Here is a 15746-nt window from a genome sequence, read left to right on the forward strand (position 1 = left end):
GCTTATTTATAAAATTCCTTAAAAAAAATCTTACAAAATTACCCACTTCGAATCCAAAATCATTGTTTTTTAACTTACTTTAGAAAATCTTAAAAACTAACTTCTTTCAAACAATGTATTTTTTATACTATCAAGAAAGTAAAAATAATTTATAATAATTTTAAAAAATAGATATATACAACATAATTTTAAAATAATACTAGTAATATATAGTGTAACATAAAAGAAATTACATTAAAATGGTTTGGTATGAGTATTGGGTGATCAATTTTGAATGTGTGAATATGATATCCGAACTAATAGAATTTAGGTTTTATTCGTTTTGCTCGGTTTAGATCCAAGCATAAAAAAGATTGATCTATTTAATTGGCTTAGATTATATTATCAAGTTTGAGTTCAACGGGTAACGAGTTTGATTTTTTACACATCTACTTATATGGAGGAACTCAAAAACGTACCATGGAGGAGAAGCATTTTGTCAAATTCTCCTAAACATTTCTATTTACTAAGTTTAAGGTTCAAGAAGAAAGGATCTGAAACGAATTCAATTTTTCTTGAAGGCATGGGCGGTTTTATGGCCCGGCGACCCCGGGCACCCGCCCGGGCTCCGGGCCAAATATTTTGCGATTTTTTATGTAAATCCCGATGAATTTTTTATATAAACCCCTATAAATTGGGCAATTTCTTTAAATTTTTTTATTATTTGCTTGCAATTTCTTTGTAAACCCGTATAAATGTGTTGCAAAAATTTTTTGTCCGGCTTTACAATAATCCTGGCTCTGCCACTGCTTGAAGGTCCTTCCTCGTCACCTTGTGCTTAGAATTTCTTAAAAATTTGTATTCTTCAATCAAATTGTATGTCTCATGATTTTGTTCATAATAGATGATAGATTGATAGTCGGTGGGTCATTGAGAAATTAATTCCGTGCACTTATGTTGAAATTCGAAAGCTCCAATTCTGTGCTGGAGTGATAAAAGGAAAGGCCTAACGATGTCACCACAAGAAAATTAATTTACATATAAACATTTGATTATTACTTTTCTCACCCTATATCATTCTTACGAGCCCTATGTTTTTTTTTTCAAAAATGTCATTGTGTAATTCGGATTGTAAAATCCGAATTGGTGAAAAACTCATTTTTTCACCCTAAACACCCTATTTCAAGGGGAAAAAAACAGCTATGATTATATAATCCGAACTCAGTTAGGATTATATAATCTGAACTGTATTAACACAAATTTTGAACATGTTTGTAACATGGATAGTCATTTTAAGGACAATATTAATATTCCTAATTATCATGGGTAGTCATTTTAGGTCATTGTTAGTTGTTCTAATTATCTTTTTTTTTTTTTGTCAGGTAGTCTAGTGGCTAGAATTCACCTTATAAGGTGAATAAGTGGGGTGTTTGGGGTTCGAACTCCGGCCCCTACATATAATAATGCATCGTCCTACCAACTGAATAAAATTAATTTTTAGCTTCATTTTATCTTCATTTTTAGCTCCCCTTGTGAGTAGTAAAGCCGGTCAAAACATATTCTATATAATCCTTTGGTAAAATTATTTGACTATTACTTTTTCCACCTTACTCATTTCTTGCGCGCCCTATTTTTTTCTTCAGAAAATGCCCTTCAGATTTTCGGATTTTAGAATCCGAATTGAGTTTTTCCTTTGTTATGGGGGGTGAAAAAAATGAGTTTGTCACCAACTCATATTTTATAATCCGAAAATCACAAAAAAATAGGACACTTTCCTTGCTTTTTTCGAATTATAGAATCCGAACACCCCCTAAACACCATTTTTTAGGGGAAAAATAGTTCATATTATATAACATGGATAACCAGTTTAAGGACACTATTAATCTTCCTCACTTTCATCCTTCTGTTTTAGGTCATTGTTAGCTGTTCTTAGTAAACAATATGGTTTTCGGGCTACTTGATTAGATCACTCTGAAACTTTCCCAGAAAATCATTAAAAAAAAAAAATCCAAGGATCATGACTTCCTTAGAAGAGACTTTTTACGAGACTCCGTCCCTCAAAATCCAAAATTCCATTGTTTAGAACTATTTTTAATTTTTTAATATTCTCAGAAAAATCCGAAAAAATTTGTATTAGTTTTATTTGATTTTTAGAATTTTTGGGTGATATTTTTATGTTTTATTTGACATGTTTTTATCATTTTTTTACTTTGTTTTTTTGGTTGTTTATAAAAGCAAAATTCAAAACTGCTGAAATGAGAGATATTCTGATTGTTTTTTTTATCAATATTCTAATTGTTGATTATATATAAGCATATTTTGGATTATAAAATCCAAACTCAGTTCGGATGTTTTCGGATTTTATAATCCGAAAACCCATGAGCATTTTTGAAAATTTTACAGGGCGCGTGCGAATGTCATAAAGTGAGAAAAGTAATAGTCAAATTATTTTGATACAACATTGCTATTTGCTTTGGGAAGTACGGTCATCCAGGTATCACCTTACTAAAACATCGAATTAGTATTCACCATTTTTTCTTCTCACACATGATGTATTTCTTATTACACCCAAATTTATTTAAAATTTTACAATAATACCAAAATTGCACTTTTTATATATATTTTTTTAAAACCTTGATTTCATTCATTATTACTCTCAAATTTCACCCTCTTTCACCCACAAACAATCATAGATGTTCAATCAATTTCTATAAAAGATTAAAGAGTGAATCAAAACATCTTCCATTCATATTCTATTGCATATAAGTAAGTGAATTATTTTTCTTTCAATGATGTTAGAGTTTTTCTATTCTTTTCTTGTTGCTCAACGTTGATACATTATGAACTCTACAACGATAATTATTTGATGGTGCAGCACGCACACGTTAACGTTAATTAACATAGTTGAGATTAACTTAAATTTAGTTTAAGTATGTACATGTAAACTTAAAATAACCTACTTAAACTGAGTTTACATGTACATACTTAAAATAAGATTATGTAGAATCATTAAACAAGGTTGAAAAGTTTAAAGCAAAATTTAACTTTTAGTATGTACACTTAAACTCAATTTACATAACCTACTTAAACTATTTCTCAAAAAAAAATAAAAAATAACCTACTTAAACTAAGTTTATATGACCTACTTAAACTGAGTTTAAGATTAAATTAGAGTAGAATCAAGTATTCTCTATCGTTAAAGCAGGTCCTTTTTTTTCGTCTAGGATTCGTTTCACCCAGTTTCAATTACAGTAGAATCAAGTCATCTGCATCAAAGGGAAGAAATTTTGCTTTGAGAAGTATGGTTTTCGAATAGGCGTTTTCTGAATTTTGAAAGAAGAAAGAAGGAAGGGGCGTTAATTTTTTGGGTTAATTTAAAAATTAAATTTTATTTAAAGGTAATTTTGTCATTTTGAGGTGTTCCTAAGAATAAACGGGGTGTAATTAGAAAAATTCCAATTTTAATTGAATATGATTTCAAAACTGTATGTTAGCTCCACTCCACGTAGTTTTTTTTCTTTCTTTCTTTTCTTTTATGTTAACCTTTCCGTTTTATACATGCAATTGCTACCTTTATCCGATCACAACTAAAATGAGAAAACATTAACGTGCATGTGATAAATACGACGAAATGCTTTAAATGTCACAACAACCATTTTCTACTTGAAGTTCTAAGAATAACGACTCGTGTTATATATACGTACATCTTACCATAAATTTTCTTATGCTTAGTCTCATTCTTATTATAATCAATCAATCAAGCTACATGTTTATTGAAAAATAAAACAAGAAGGAAAATTCAATATGGAGGGAGATCATGATCCAAAGAAGAAGTTGCTAGATGATGAAGAAGAAGAATTGTCATTGGTGAAGAAGATGTGGAAAGAGAGCAAGCTAATGTGGGTGGTTGCAGGTCCAGCCATATTCACAAGATTTTCATCTTTTGGTGTCCAAATTATCACTCAATCATTTGTTGGTCATATTGGTTCTACTGAACTTGCTGCATATTCTCTAGTATTCACTGTTCTTGTTAGATTCGTCAATGGCATTCTGGTATGTTTATCTTTATCAACTACTACTTTTTCTCTTTCACATTATTCTAGTGGATCTTTTTTTTTTTTTTTTTTATATTTTTGTGATGATTCTAGTGGATCTAAAATAAAAGGGGAAAAAAAAAAAAACATGTTTCTTTTTGAGGGAATTGTTTTTGGAAAAAAGTTGAAGATTTGGATCTATGCATCTTAATTCTTTTTTTTTTTTTGGGTCAGGTAGCAGGTAGCCTAGTGGCTAGAATTCACCTCATAAGGTGAATAAGTGGGGTGTCCGAGGTTCGAACCCCGGCCCCTGCATATAATAATGCATTGTCCTATCAACTGAGCTATGCTCACGGGACATGCATCTTAATTCTTAATAGAAAAGAAATAGTACCAATAATAATAAAAAAAAATAGAGAATATACTTGCATCTTAGCAGTTAGCATATAGTTTTGGTTTGAGTTTTGAATTTGTGCTATTAATAATATTAACTGTGAAATGAATAAGAAAATTGGGCAAAGTTTCAAAAATAATCATATGGGTATTTAAATTTCCTTTCTATCTTCCCAAATATTTATATTGATGATAAAGTTTTTGAAATTATTTACTAGTATAGTGTTTTAGACAATAAATAAATAGGTATGCAAAAGCACCACTGCATAACATCCAAACTATGTTGGTACTTCAAACATCACCAAAAATGTGACATAAGTTTATTTCTTTTGAAGGAATGTGACATAAGTTTATTAATAAAAACATAAAAGAAGAATACAAAAAAGCATAGGGCATGGACCAAATTCAAAAGCAGAGATAGAAAAATATATAAATAGGAAGACTTATCTTATTACCAAAAAACATTTGTTAATTAAATCGCACTAAATTAGACCATGAATATTAGTGTTAAAATTGGCTAATTTGTCTACTCAAGAGTTGACTTTTGCTTCCCTGTTTAGTGAGAACAAGTCTAGTGACTAAATTCACACATTTTAAGTGTGGAAAAATAGAGAATTTGGGGTTCAAGCTCAGGAGTCACGCCCTGCATATAATCTTCCTTGCAACTAACAATTGAGTTGTACTTACGTAACCATTTAAAGTAATTTATCATAATTTAATATATTTGTTTATGTTAGAAAAAAATTAGAGTGTTGTATCAAAAAAAAAATTAGTGTGTGGTATGTATTTATTTTTAGTATAAGTATTTATATCTCTAAAAACAACCGAAAACATAAAATAAGAGAATAATATAGTTCAAGCTTCTCTAAGAGTAAGAAAATGTAATTTAAATTATTTCAAATTAGGTCTTAATTTTGCCTCAAAGAAACTAAGAAGACAACCAACCAAGTCATTGAACTCTAGTGATTAACTAAGAGGAATCGTTCGACAGAATCTGGATTCTTCGGTTAGACTTTACTTACCTTTCGACAAACTCTATTGTTTTGCCAACAAATTAACTGAGTTTTATTGACTATACTCGAAATATGGTATTAGTTTTACTAGAATAATTTTAATGATATCTTAAACATGTTGTAAGAAAAACATCAGCAGCAAATATTGTAATGAGTTAAAGTAGATTTAAAAGGTAAAAGGATGTGAAACCTATACTACCACAATATTCAAAAAATACATGTGCATCTATCTCCAAACTAAGTCCAATACTAATGGCTTTTATAAATTGATATAATTTGTAGTTAGGAATGGCTAGTGCATTGGCAACACTATGTGGACAAGCATACGGTGCAAAAGAATATGGAATGATGGGAGTATATCTTCAAAGATCATGGATAGTTTTATCTTTAACTGCACTCATTCTTCTTCCACTATTCATCTTCACAACTCCAATTTTAATTATCCTAGGCCAAGATGAAACCATAGCACAAGTAGCAGGAACCATTGGTTATTGGTCAATTCCAATTTTGTTTGCTTTTATTGCCTCATTCACTACCCAAACATTCCTTCAGTCACAAAGCAGGAACATTATTATTGCATACTTGGCAGCTTTCTCAATTTCTGTTCATGTATTACTCTCTTGGCTTTTAACAATGAAAATCAAGCTTGGGATTGTTGGTGCAATGATTTCAATAAGTTTGGCCTTATGGATTCCAAATATTGGTCAACTTATATTTATTACATGTGGTTGGTGTTCTGATACTTGGAAAGGTTTCTCATTTTTAGCTTTACAAGATCTTTGGCCTGTTGTCAAGCTTTCCCTTTCTTCAGGTTTCATGTTATGGTGAGCTTTTCTTCTCTAAGATATTTCTTTTTGGCAAAATACATGATTAGTTTTAAAAGAAAAACATCGGTACCATATACTCATATAGGTCTCTTAAGTCCTGTTACTTGTGTATTGATACCCGTTTCATACATTATGTTATGTTACTAACGTGGCAGTAACGAGGTTGACCATTTATCCTATGTTTACCTCTTGCCGGCTTAAGATTTAAGTTAAATGGTTTGAAGCAAATACTACTGGTTGTATAATTTCAAACTATAGGTTGTTAATTACTTGCGCACCATAGAGGATGTGTTGGTTCACTGGTCCAGTGCATAGTTGTTATGATGTATATACCATAGATTAGCACAAGTTTGTTAGAGATGAGTTACCTGAGCTAGAAGTTAGTTGAATAAGATTGAATTATTTAGTTAGTTTAGAGATTAACCTGATCATAGAGTCTACTTGTCAGTCAAGTAACCATAGTTAGTTATCATAACTACAAAGGGTTAATGCATTGTGTATTCTAACAACTTCTCTATTCAATACAATTTACATAGTAATTCATTCATACTCTTAAACACAAATGTTCATTAACATAGATATTGAGTAAAAAAAAAAAGTTAAATGTTTTCCTAACTTTAAGTCGTTGAACATTTTGCAGTCTTGAGCTATGGTACAACACGGTATTGATTCTTTTAACAGGCAACATGGAAAATGCAGAGATTCAAATTGATGCTCTATCCATATGGTAATCCTTTTGCATGTTCACATTTCATTATTTCAATATATGTATTGTTTGTCCACTTTATGTTTTTGGTTGTATTAATTAGCTTGATTATTATATACCAACTCTAAACAAAATAGCTTGATTAACTTGATATATCCTTTGTTTACGTCGCTTAAGATAAAGTTGAATTATTTACAGTCTCAACATCAATGGATGGGAAATGATGATATCACTTGGTTTCATGGCTGCAGCAAGGTATTGACATCTTACTCTTTTTTTACCCTAAAGAGCGTAGCAGTAAAACTTGTACTCTTAGTGTTGAGAAGTGGGGAATTGTGGGTTAGAACCATGCCCTAACATGTCGAAATATTCCTGCAACCTTTTATCATCTAAGTTGTACCTATGGGACTTTCATTCTCACTCTTTAATCCTTTATTATAAAGCTAGAGTTGCCAAGCTATCATGTTTGCCCTAATCACTCCCTATTTTTCCCTCCTAAGCATTTATATGATCTCAGCCGTTGATGTGAATTCATTGCTAATTTAATCTCAGCCGTTGATTCAAAGGCTATGTTTCAAACTACTCATTTCCTATCTCATACAGATGCGTCATAATGTCCATTAAAATCGTAGTTAATGTCAATCAAATCACCATAACTCCCAACGATTAGTAAACTTTTCTATTTAGGGAATCATATCGTATGTATTTATTTCGTGAATAAAATCGTAGTTAATGCCAATCAAATCGTATGTATTCATTTAGAAAATAATACCTGCAATATATATAAGATAGTCCATTTTTCTATTTAAAAGGATTCCGTAAACTTTTTTTATGCTATCATATAGAATTAGTAAACTTTTTCTATGCTGTCTATAATTTGGTTAGGTATGATATGATATTCCGTAAACTTTTTTCTATTTAAACGGATTCCGTAAATTTTTATGTATTCATTTAACAAATCATACCTGCAACAAAAAAAGTGTACAAATTGCCAAAAGAGTTCGAATAAAAAATATTAACAGGATTGAATGCATTTAAACTCTTTTATGCAACATGTTTGATCTAATCGTAAACTCTTTTATGCAGTATGTACTAATTGCTCTGCCAATTAGTGTGTATTGAATGCATTCATGACTGCAATTATCATATTAACAAAATAACTTTCTTAGATGAATACATTTAATTTGAACTAATTGTTTTTATGACGCCAATAAATATGTAGTAATTGCATTTAATAAGAGTTACTTTTAATAGAACCATTTTTCTACAATATGTTGGTATTTATTTGTCGAGTCCTGTATTTTCGCATGGTCAGTTGTACGTTGCAATTTCCAGAGTCACTTCAAAACAAGGTTTGAAAATACTAATCGTTGATGGAGATGGAGAGAGAGATACGACCTCAAATGTTGTTTATCACGAAGTCTTTCGTAATTTATCTTGATGGTTAATGTTCAAACCTTTTTGTTATGTATGCTACATTTCATTTTGTTATGTATGATAAAAAACTTCTATTGTCAATGTATGGTTACATTATTTTTATTGTTCAGATCAACTTTTACGTGGTTGGACCCATGCGGTAGCACGGGTCATTGGTCTAGTATCTAATGTTGTAGTCATTGTTTGTTTTTGGAATAAACGATTAATTTAGTTCTTAAAGTATCACTTTCTCTAATTTAGTTCCTACTCGCTAAAGTATATAAAAAATAATTAGTCTCATATGTATGTGAAATCCATCAATTTAGTCCATAAAGTATACGAAGATATTTCATGTTACTCCTGTATCTTAATAGTTGAGACTAAATTGGTGGATTTTATATATTTTAAGGACTACTCATAGAGTTGGCATCATAAAAAGTTCGATTAAATTGGTGGTTTATTCTTGTTTTCATCATCATTTGAGTTATGAATTCCACACAATTATGTTGTTTTTTACTATGGAGAACCAACTTTTTGCCTTTCTTAATTTGCAGTGTTAGAGTGGCAAATGAGCTTGGAAAAGGAAGTGCCAAAGATGCAAAGTTTGCAGTGAACATGATAGTCCTTACATCATTCACAATTGGGTTCCTTCTGTTTTTATTTTTCTTATTTTTTAGAGAAAGACTTGCTTATATTTTTACCACAAACAAGGACGTGGCCTCAGCTGTTGGTGATTTGTCACCTCTATTAGCAGTTTCTATACTACTAAACAGTGTTCAACCTGTACTCTCAGGTACTAATTCTTCTCAACATTTCATCTCTTTGAACTTGTCTAGCAAAATGTATGAAACTGTAAGACCATGAAATTAACATTTAACATTTTGGAAATGCAGGAGTTGCTATTGGAGCAGGGTGGCAAAGTATTGTAGCATATGTGAACCTAGGTTGTTATTACATCATAGGTATTCCTGTTGGGATTGTTCTTGGTAAAGTTTACCATTTGCAAGTCAAGGTGAGTACTATTTTCTCATTTCAAATTGTAGTTCTATGTTTGCTTCTTTCTTCCATTAGACACTACTATATATCTTCTTCCTTTCTGTAGGGTATATGGATTGGTATGTTGTTTGGAACACTAATGCAAACTATTATACTACTCATAATCAGCTACAAAACTGATTGGGACAAACAGGTATTTAATCAAATATTGCCATTTTTTTTTTTGCTTTATTGGTGTATTACATTGCTTCTTTGTTAGTGGATTCCATTCCATCTTAAGCATATTATAGTTATTATTATAAAATAAGAATTTAATTTTCATGCACGGTCGGTCTAAAAAGTTTTACACGGTTCTCACATCACAATCAATTATGTATGTAATTTTATAAGTAGTTATAATGATTGATTGACAACATAAAAACACTGAATTATATATGAATTACATTCATAAAATAATAATTATGTTTTCATGTGCAGGTAACTATTGCTCGGAATCGTATTAATAAGTGGTCTAAGGTGGACCCTGATCATGAAACAGTCGCATCAGATAATTAGTTTCAACAGCCAAGCGATTGATTGATATTTTCAGTTGTTATTGTTGAATCTCGAAATTTAAGTTTTGTTATTCAATATATCATGTTTTGTGTGTACTATCATATCAAATTATTAATGAAATAGCATGTTTTGTTACACACTCTGAATAGCCAAAACTACACTATGCGCCTTTATTTATCAGATGAGCAAGAAGCCCACTAATTAACCTGCCTTTGTTTGATTAACTGTAAAGAAAGTGGTACAAACTTTGAGGTAGGGTTGTCTATTTATATTTATCGTTTGCATTTCTCAGACAAGATGTCGATAGTTGATATGATTGACTTGAAAAATTGTAATTGTTGAAAACATAAACTTTCTTAACAATTTTCTGAATGCTAACAAATGCTTAAATAAAAGGGGTGATAGAAATCAACAGAAGATTATTCTGATATTTGGAACCCCCATTTCACTTGTGATTTACATGTTTCTATTCAGAGATAGAATGATGAATACTTTACATACACTTAAGGTAACATTTTCTAACTACAAAATGGAAGATACCAATGTTACACTAAAATGAGCACTAATCATCTCAACATGTTGTGAGCCGGTATATCTTTTATACTGGAGGTGTCTTCAAGAGCAAGCTCGCGCTCTAATTGTATTCTTGTTGACTTCAAAACATCCTAAAGAAAATAGCAAAATTTTAAAGCATGAGAATACCATCACAGAATAATGCTAATAAATTAACTAACCAATGAACAAACACAGTTTAATGATATATTACGTTAAATTCCATATATGTAGCACGCTTTGCTAGCCACTGAGCATCCATCATTTGAAAAGCAATGCAAAAAAGAACATCAAATGCCATTTCATCCTCCTCAAGCAGCCGTAGAAAACATATTCCCGACGAAGAAGATGGAACAACTGCAACGGGGAACAGTTCATCAGATGATTTTACATGAAAAATGAGGAGTATTTACAAAATATCAACACTTGCTGAAAATAAGGAAGAAACCGCTACAGAAATATTAAATGTATCTTAGGTTCTAGTTCTCCACCTAGTTAGATAAGGTTTGGTTGGTCACAGTTGAAAACTGAAAACATGTGTTTGAACCCAAACTATCTATACAGTTCCCTTGAGGCAAACAGGCTTTCAGACTCGATTGTACTTTGCAATGGAAATCCAAACATAATAAATGAATGTGGCATGATAAGACAAGAATTCATGATATCTGTTTAAATACTACACGACTCAACCAACTTGATTTCAACCATTATTTTCACTCGGGCGTTATTATGTTTTTAGATTGGATCCAGCTCATCGTAACAAAACAAGCGTACGAGATAGAGGATGCTTTTCACTTATAAAGTCATTCTCAGACCATATCTCATCCAATGTGGGACTCTCAACATGTATAATCATTAAAACCACTGAATTTCTCAAGAGAATTCATGTTACCTGATTGAAGATCCAGCATCTGCACCAACATAAATGAGATATTGATTCCAGCTACTGCAAATGGATATTCCCACTCTGCTCGGATTCCATCTTGTTTGTGCAATAATCGCTGGAATGAGACCTATGGCATTGCCAAGTAGAAATGTGGTAGGCTAATTAGAAACACACCATTTAATTACTAAGCACATTATGGTATGTAGAATATACATACAAATGCAAATACGGTAGAAGAAACTTACTGGATACTTCTGCGCAAAAAAGATGAGGTTCTCTAATGATATAAACCCTCCACCCCTGCAAACCATGGTTAGATCAAATGAGCTCCTTCATAATTTCAAAAAAACAGAGTTGGCATCATAAAAAGTTCCCAAGTTTGATGAAACTTTTAGTCAGTCTTTATAAAGAGTATGCAGGTAGCCCAAAAACTAGCTCAAGAAAGGCGATGATTGGCCAAGTATTTCTAAAGAATACTTGTGACATATATATGGTACATGTGGGATCTTAACATATTTTTCATATAATCTAACAAAAACAACCCCTAAAGAACCAAAATCAAACCATCAAACAAGTAGATGTATGTCAAACCTATAAGGGTCAGACTATTTTGAGTCACCTCCCATTATTAAGTCAATGAATCCTTACTTAATGGTCTTACAGTATTGAGTCTCTAACCTATAACTGAATAAAACCTTATCCATATTCAGGCCCCTCCCCATCTCCTTAAAGTAAAACAATTAAACACACCTAAAATCTGTTGATGGGTCTGAACCTTGCCATCCCATTTCCTTCCAACAATCTGATTTAAGTGGAGGAAGCTCTCGGTCAGGATAAGCCAATTTCCACAGTTGTAAAAGAGCGTCCTGCAACAAAGAAATAAATAAAAGAGATTTGAAAATGTAAGCATATAATCAAAATAAAATAAAATGAATATATGTTCATTTTCAATTATTAAATTATAGATGCTCAAAAGCAAGATATGGATACATTAGATAATATGCACTGTATAGACATGTATAGCAATTTTATTGGTCACCTTTAAATTCATCCATGGAAGGACATTCCATTTATAAATTGACAACCCCGTACCCACAATTCAGATATTAAAAATAAAAAAAATAAAAAAAAAATTATCAAGCATGTACGTAGATTGTAGAGCATCACTATAACAAAATGGTATCAAGAGGTGCATATGAAAATGACAGCGAAATTGAACAGGCAGAATACAGGATATATATATATATATATATATATATATATATATATATATATATATATATATATATATATATATATATATATATATATAGGGTTATGATAGAAGACACCTTTTATGAAGGTGTCTTTTATCAAGTTACTCTATGAGCATTTGCGAAAAGACACCAACTTACTTTTAGGAAGGTGTCTTTTATCAAAGTTATAACTAAAAAGTGAAAATCACACCTTAAGGTGTGACTTGATAAAAGACACCACCAAAGGGTGGCTTGTAACATAACCCATATATATATATATAAAGACAAATGTCGGTAATGTGATTAGGGAGAAATGCATTAAATACATACTTGGTGATCTGTTTTAGAACCGTCAAAGGGAACTTCAAGCCGTTGCTTTAAGTTTCTCAGTCTTTCTTCCTAAGAAAGAAAGAAAGAAATATGAATAAATATGACATAACCACATGTAGCAGATTATTGAGAATTTAAAACTAGCAAACCAACTCCAAAAAGAGACTACAGAAGTTCAGCAAAGGAAACAAAATCTCAACAAATTCGATTTTAATAAATATATTTTGCGTGATAATTATTGTTTGATATGAGAAATGAGAACATTCATTTACATCCACAATTTAAAATTGATTGTTCAGATTACTTCTTTTGATTATAAATATCACAGGATTTTTAAAAATCTCACGTGATCTTTAGTTAAAAAGGAAGAAAACAACGAGTAATTTTATGGATATAGAATAATGCAACCAAATATATATCATCAAACTCCAAAGAAATATCCGTTACCCACTGATGCCTTCCAAAACACAATACAGTGAGGTATTCGAGAAACTGGCAATATCAAACTAAATCCAGTGGTAATATCCTATCATTATCAAGTAAGTGTTTTTAGTATCACAAATCAGAATATCCCTGGCAGCATATCATTTTCAAAAGACAAAGGATGGTTGAGTTACGGGGTGTGATGGAGTTCAATTCATAGGTATGCTCAGAAATGTCTACTAAATTCATAATTTAGATCAATTGTATTTTCAGATAGGGTTAAACTTAAAGTTGAAATTGGTTACTTGATTTTGGCTAAAACGAGCTTTATAAGAATTTAAATAAGAAATCTCTATACATACCTGCACAGGGCTAAGTGTTGGAGGAACCATCCTATTGTTTTGCAAGTAAAAACCGGCAGTAGAATGCGATAAAAGACGACTAAGAAGAGATCCAGACCCTAGAACAATGTTTGCTGCAAAGGCAATACAAAATTTGATTTCAGATCAGATAATCACCACTAAAAGCATGCCATTTGCATTTTCTTCTTACAAAATGATTGATTACAGATCAGATAATCACCACTAAAAGCATGCCATTTGCATTTTCTTCTTATTTGCACACCAGTCAACAATGAAGAAAATAGAGATATATACGTAAGACCCGGATTTTTCACAAGCTACATAAATGAGGCTTTAAGAATTGAATAAAAATCATGGTCATCAAATCGTGAATTCGTGAATCAAATCTTGTCAAGAATCGTAAGATACATATACGAATTTCAAAATAATTCATGATTAGTTATTAAATCAAAATGACAAAAAAATTGTGGCTGGCTATACAAAATTTAGGGCAAGTTGTGATTCATTCTCAAAATGAATCGAGACTTGCGCTGTGATTCATATTCAAAATTGATATATGCAGCAATTCGTATTGATTTTTGAGTTGACTATTGAGATGCAAATCGCATGCATCGTAAGATACTGATAAACGTAGCTTAAATTTATTTCTCTCTGCTTAAGCCTTAGTGAGATTCAACCCTAATATGTAGTACACTAATACTACACCAACCACCTTGTGATTGCACCCTCATTAAGTTCAGTGCCAATTTTCAATCACCCTCCTCCATCAATTCACTCCACTAATACTCCCAAGCTCCAAAAGACGTGCTTGATCATACCAATCCTAAGAATGATTCTTTTAGCCGCCACTCTAAACATAAGACTTCAGATTCATAGGGAAAGAAAGATCATCAACTTTCCTTGTTTGCAAGAGTGGCAAATCCATTGGAATAGGATTTTATTCGCTCCATAACTATTACTAACGGAAAATATGTCCACAAAAACCAAGCATAGAACGTATGAACTATGAAACCATCTAACATTGTTTTTCACTAGATAATAAAATCAAAACAATTTACTACTCAATTATTATTAATACTGTCAAGCATAAATTTATAGCAAGCCAACTCAATCGTAAACATACCTAACCACTGTGCCCATTGCGCAATGAGGTTCGAAAATAAGAATGTCCAATGAATTTGCGCCTTCTTTCTCTCATCATCCCACAAATCTTCAAGCGTACATATCTTCATAACAAAGAAAAACATAACATTATAAAATGTAAAATCAGATAAAAACAAATAAACTTAACCCTCCAAATACAAAATAACGACAATTTCTCACCTTCTTACTCTCAATATAATCATCACCTCCCAGCAACGGTTCATTCAATGAATCTAATCCAGAAGTATCCAAATGTTCCTGCCGTTTTCCATCGACATCCCCGTGATGGAGTCTTCTCCTCAATGTTTTTGAAGACATTAATACTATAAATCTTTACTATAGGTCAGCCTATACAAGTCAAAAAAATAAAATTTCTAAGATCCCATAACCATCAAGTTCAAGAACATCATCATCGATCTCTTAAAAAAAAAAAATCCATTCTTTTCATTCATCACTCCAGCTAACACTTTAATATTTTTTTTTTCATAGCTCAACATAACAAAGCACCATTTTCAGATTTTGATAAACACCAAACCATAGGGTTACTCAAATCAACAATATGTGAATCAAACTAACTGAATTTCAAAAGGGTCCTGTTCAATTACTCAATAAATTGAATAACAACACAATATATGAATCAAAATAACTGAATTTTTCAAAAGGGTCAAATTAAAATCACATAAACCCTAAAGTTGACAAATTTAACCCCATTTTCACCTCTCAACTGAAACCAAACCGAATAAACCGAAATTCAAATCAAGAAAAACAAAGGGTTGTTAATAATACCTGAATTTCAACGAGTGAAACGAATCTCTTTGGAAAATTCGAAGTAACAAACAAAAATTAGGGTTTTATAAAATAAAAATGAAGTTGAAAGAAAATGTTACACTTTTCGT

The 15746-nt window shown here is 31.3% G+C and overlaps 2 protein-coding genes across 3 annotated transcripts; one reads left to right on the top strand and one right to left on the bottom strand.

Annotated features, from left to right (window-relative positions):
- Window positions 1-3623: 3623 nt before the first annotated feature.
- LOC146909469 (protein DETOXIFICATION 21-like) lies at window positions 3624-10056 on the top strand. The gene is made up of 8 exons (XM_085726574.1): window positions 3624-4032; window positions 5702-6243; window positions 6887-6973; window positions 7151-7207; window positions 8923-9161; window positions 9262-9380; window positions 9471-9557; window positions 9842-10056. The coding sequence occupies exons 1-8, from the start codon at window positions 3784-3786 to the stop codon at window positions 9917-9919; spliced, it is 1458 nt and encodes a 485-aa protein (XP_085582700.1). The 5' UTR covers window positions 3624-3783; the 3' UTR covers window positions 9920-10056.
- A 226-nt stretch (window positions 10057-10282) lies between these two features.
- Window positions 10283-15746, bottom strand: LOC146909470 (ELMO/CED-12 family protein). Of its 2 annotated transcripts, none has more exons than XM_085726576.1 (10): window positions 15637-15746; window positions 15031-15173; window positions 14831-14933; window positions 13708-13820; window positions 12923-12991; window positions 12108-12223; window positions 11603-11657; window positions 11364-11484; window positions 10686-10828; window positions 10283-10584 (listed from the first exon to the last, which is right to left on the bottom strand). In XM_085726576.1, the coding sequence occupies exons 2-10, from the start codon at window positions 15166-15168 to the stop codon at window positions 10486-10488; spliced, it is 957 nt and encodes a 318-aa protein (XP_085582702.1). In that variant the 5' UTR covers window positions 15169-15173; window positions 15637-15746; the 3' UTR covers window positions 10283-10485. The 2 variants fall into 2 exon arrangements, with proteins under 2 accessions (XP_085582702.1, XP_085582701.1); XM_085726575.1 differs by having other exon boundaries at window positions 15031-15198.

This window comes from Medicago sativa, chromosome 7, assembly GCF_051527215.1.
Source record: "Medicago sativa cultivar Bolivia chromosome 7, Bolivia_mono, whole genome shotgun sequence".
Lineage (NCBI taxonomy): Eukaryota > Viridiplantae > Streptophyta > Magnoliopsida > Fabales > Fabaceae > Medicago > Medicago sativa.

Excerpts from the sequence above, each read along its gene's own strand:
- LOC146909469 (XM_085726574.1), top strand. The coding sequence starts at position 3,784 with ATGGAGGGAGATCATGATCCAAAGAAGAAGTTGCTAGATGATGAAGAA. Across the intron at positions 6,974-7,150 it reads ATTGATGCTCTATCCATATG|TCTCAACATCAATGGATGGG; the intron begins GTAATCCTTTTG and ends AATTATTTACAG. Across the intron at positions 7,208-8,922 it reads GGTTTCATGGCTGCAGCAAG|TGTTAGAGTGGCAAATGAGC; the intron begins GTATTGACATCT and ends CTTAATTTGCAG.
- LOC146909470 (XM_085726576.1), bottom strand. The coding sequence starts at position 15,168 with ATGTCTTCAAAAACATTGAGGAGAAGACTCCATCACGGGGATGTCGAT. Across the intron at positions 14,934-15,030 it reads ATTATATTGAGAGTAAGAAG|ATATGTACGCTTGAAGATTT; the intron begins GTGAGAAATTGT and ends TTTGTTATGAAG. Across the intron at positions 10,585-10,685 it reads CTACATATATGGAATTTAAC|GATGTTTTGAAGTCAACAAG; the intron begins GTAATATATCAT and ends TATTTTCTTTAG.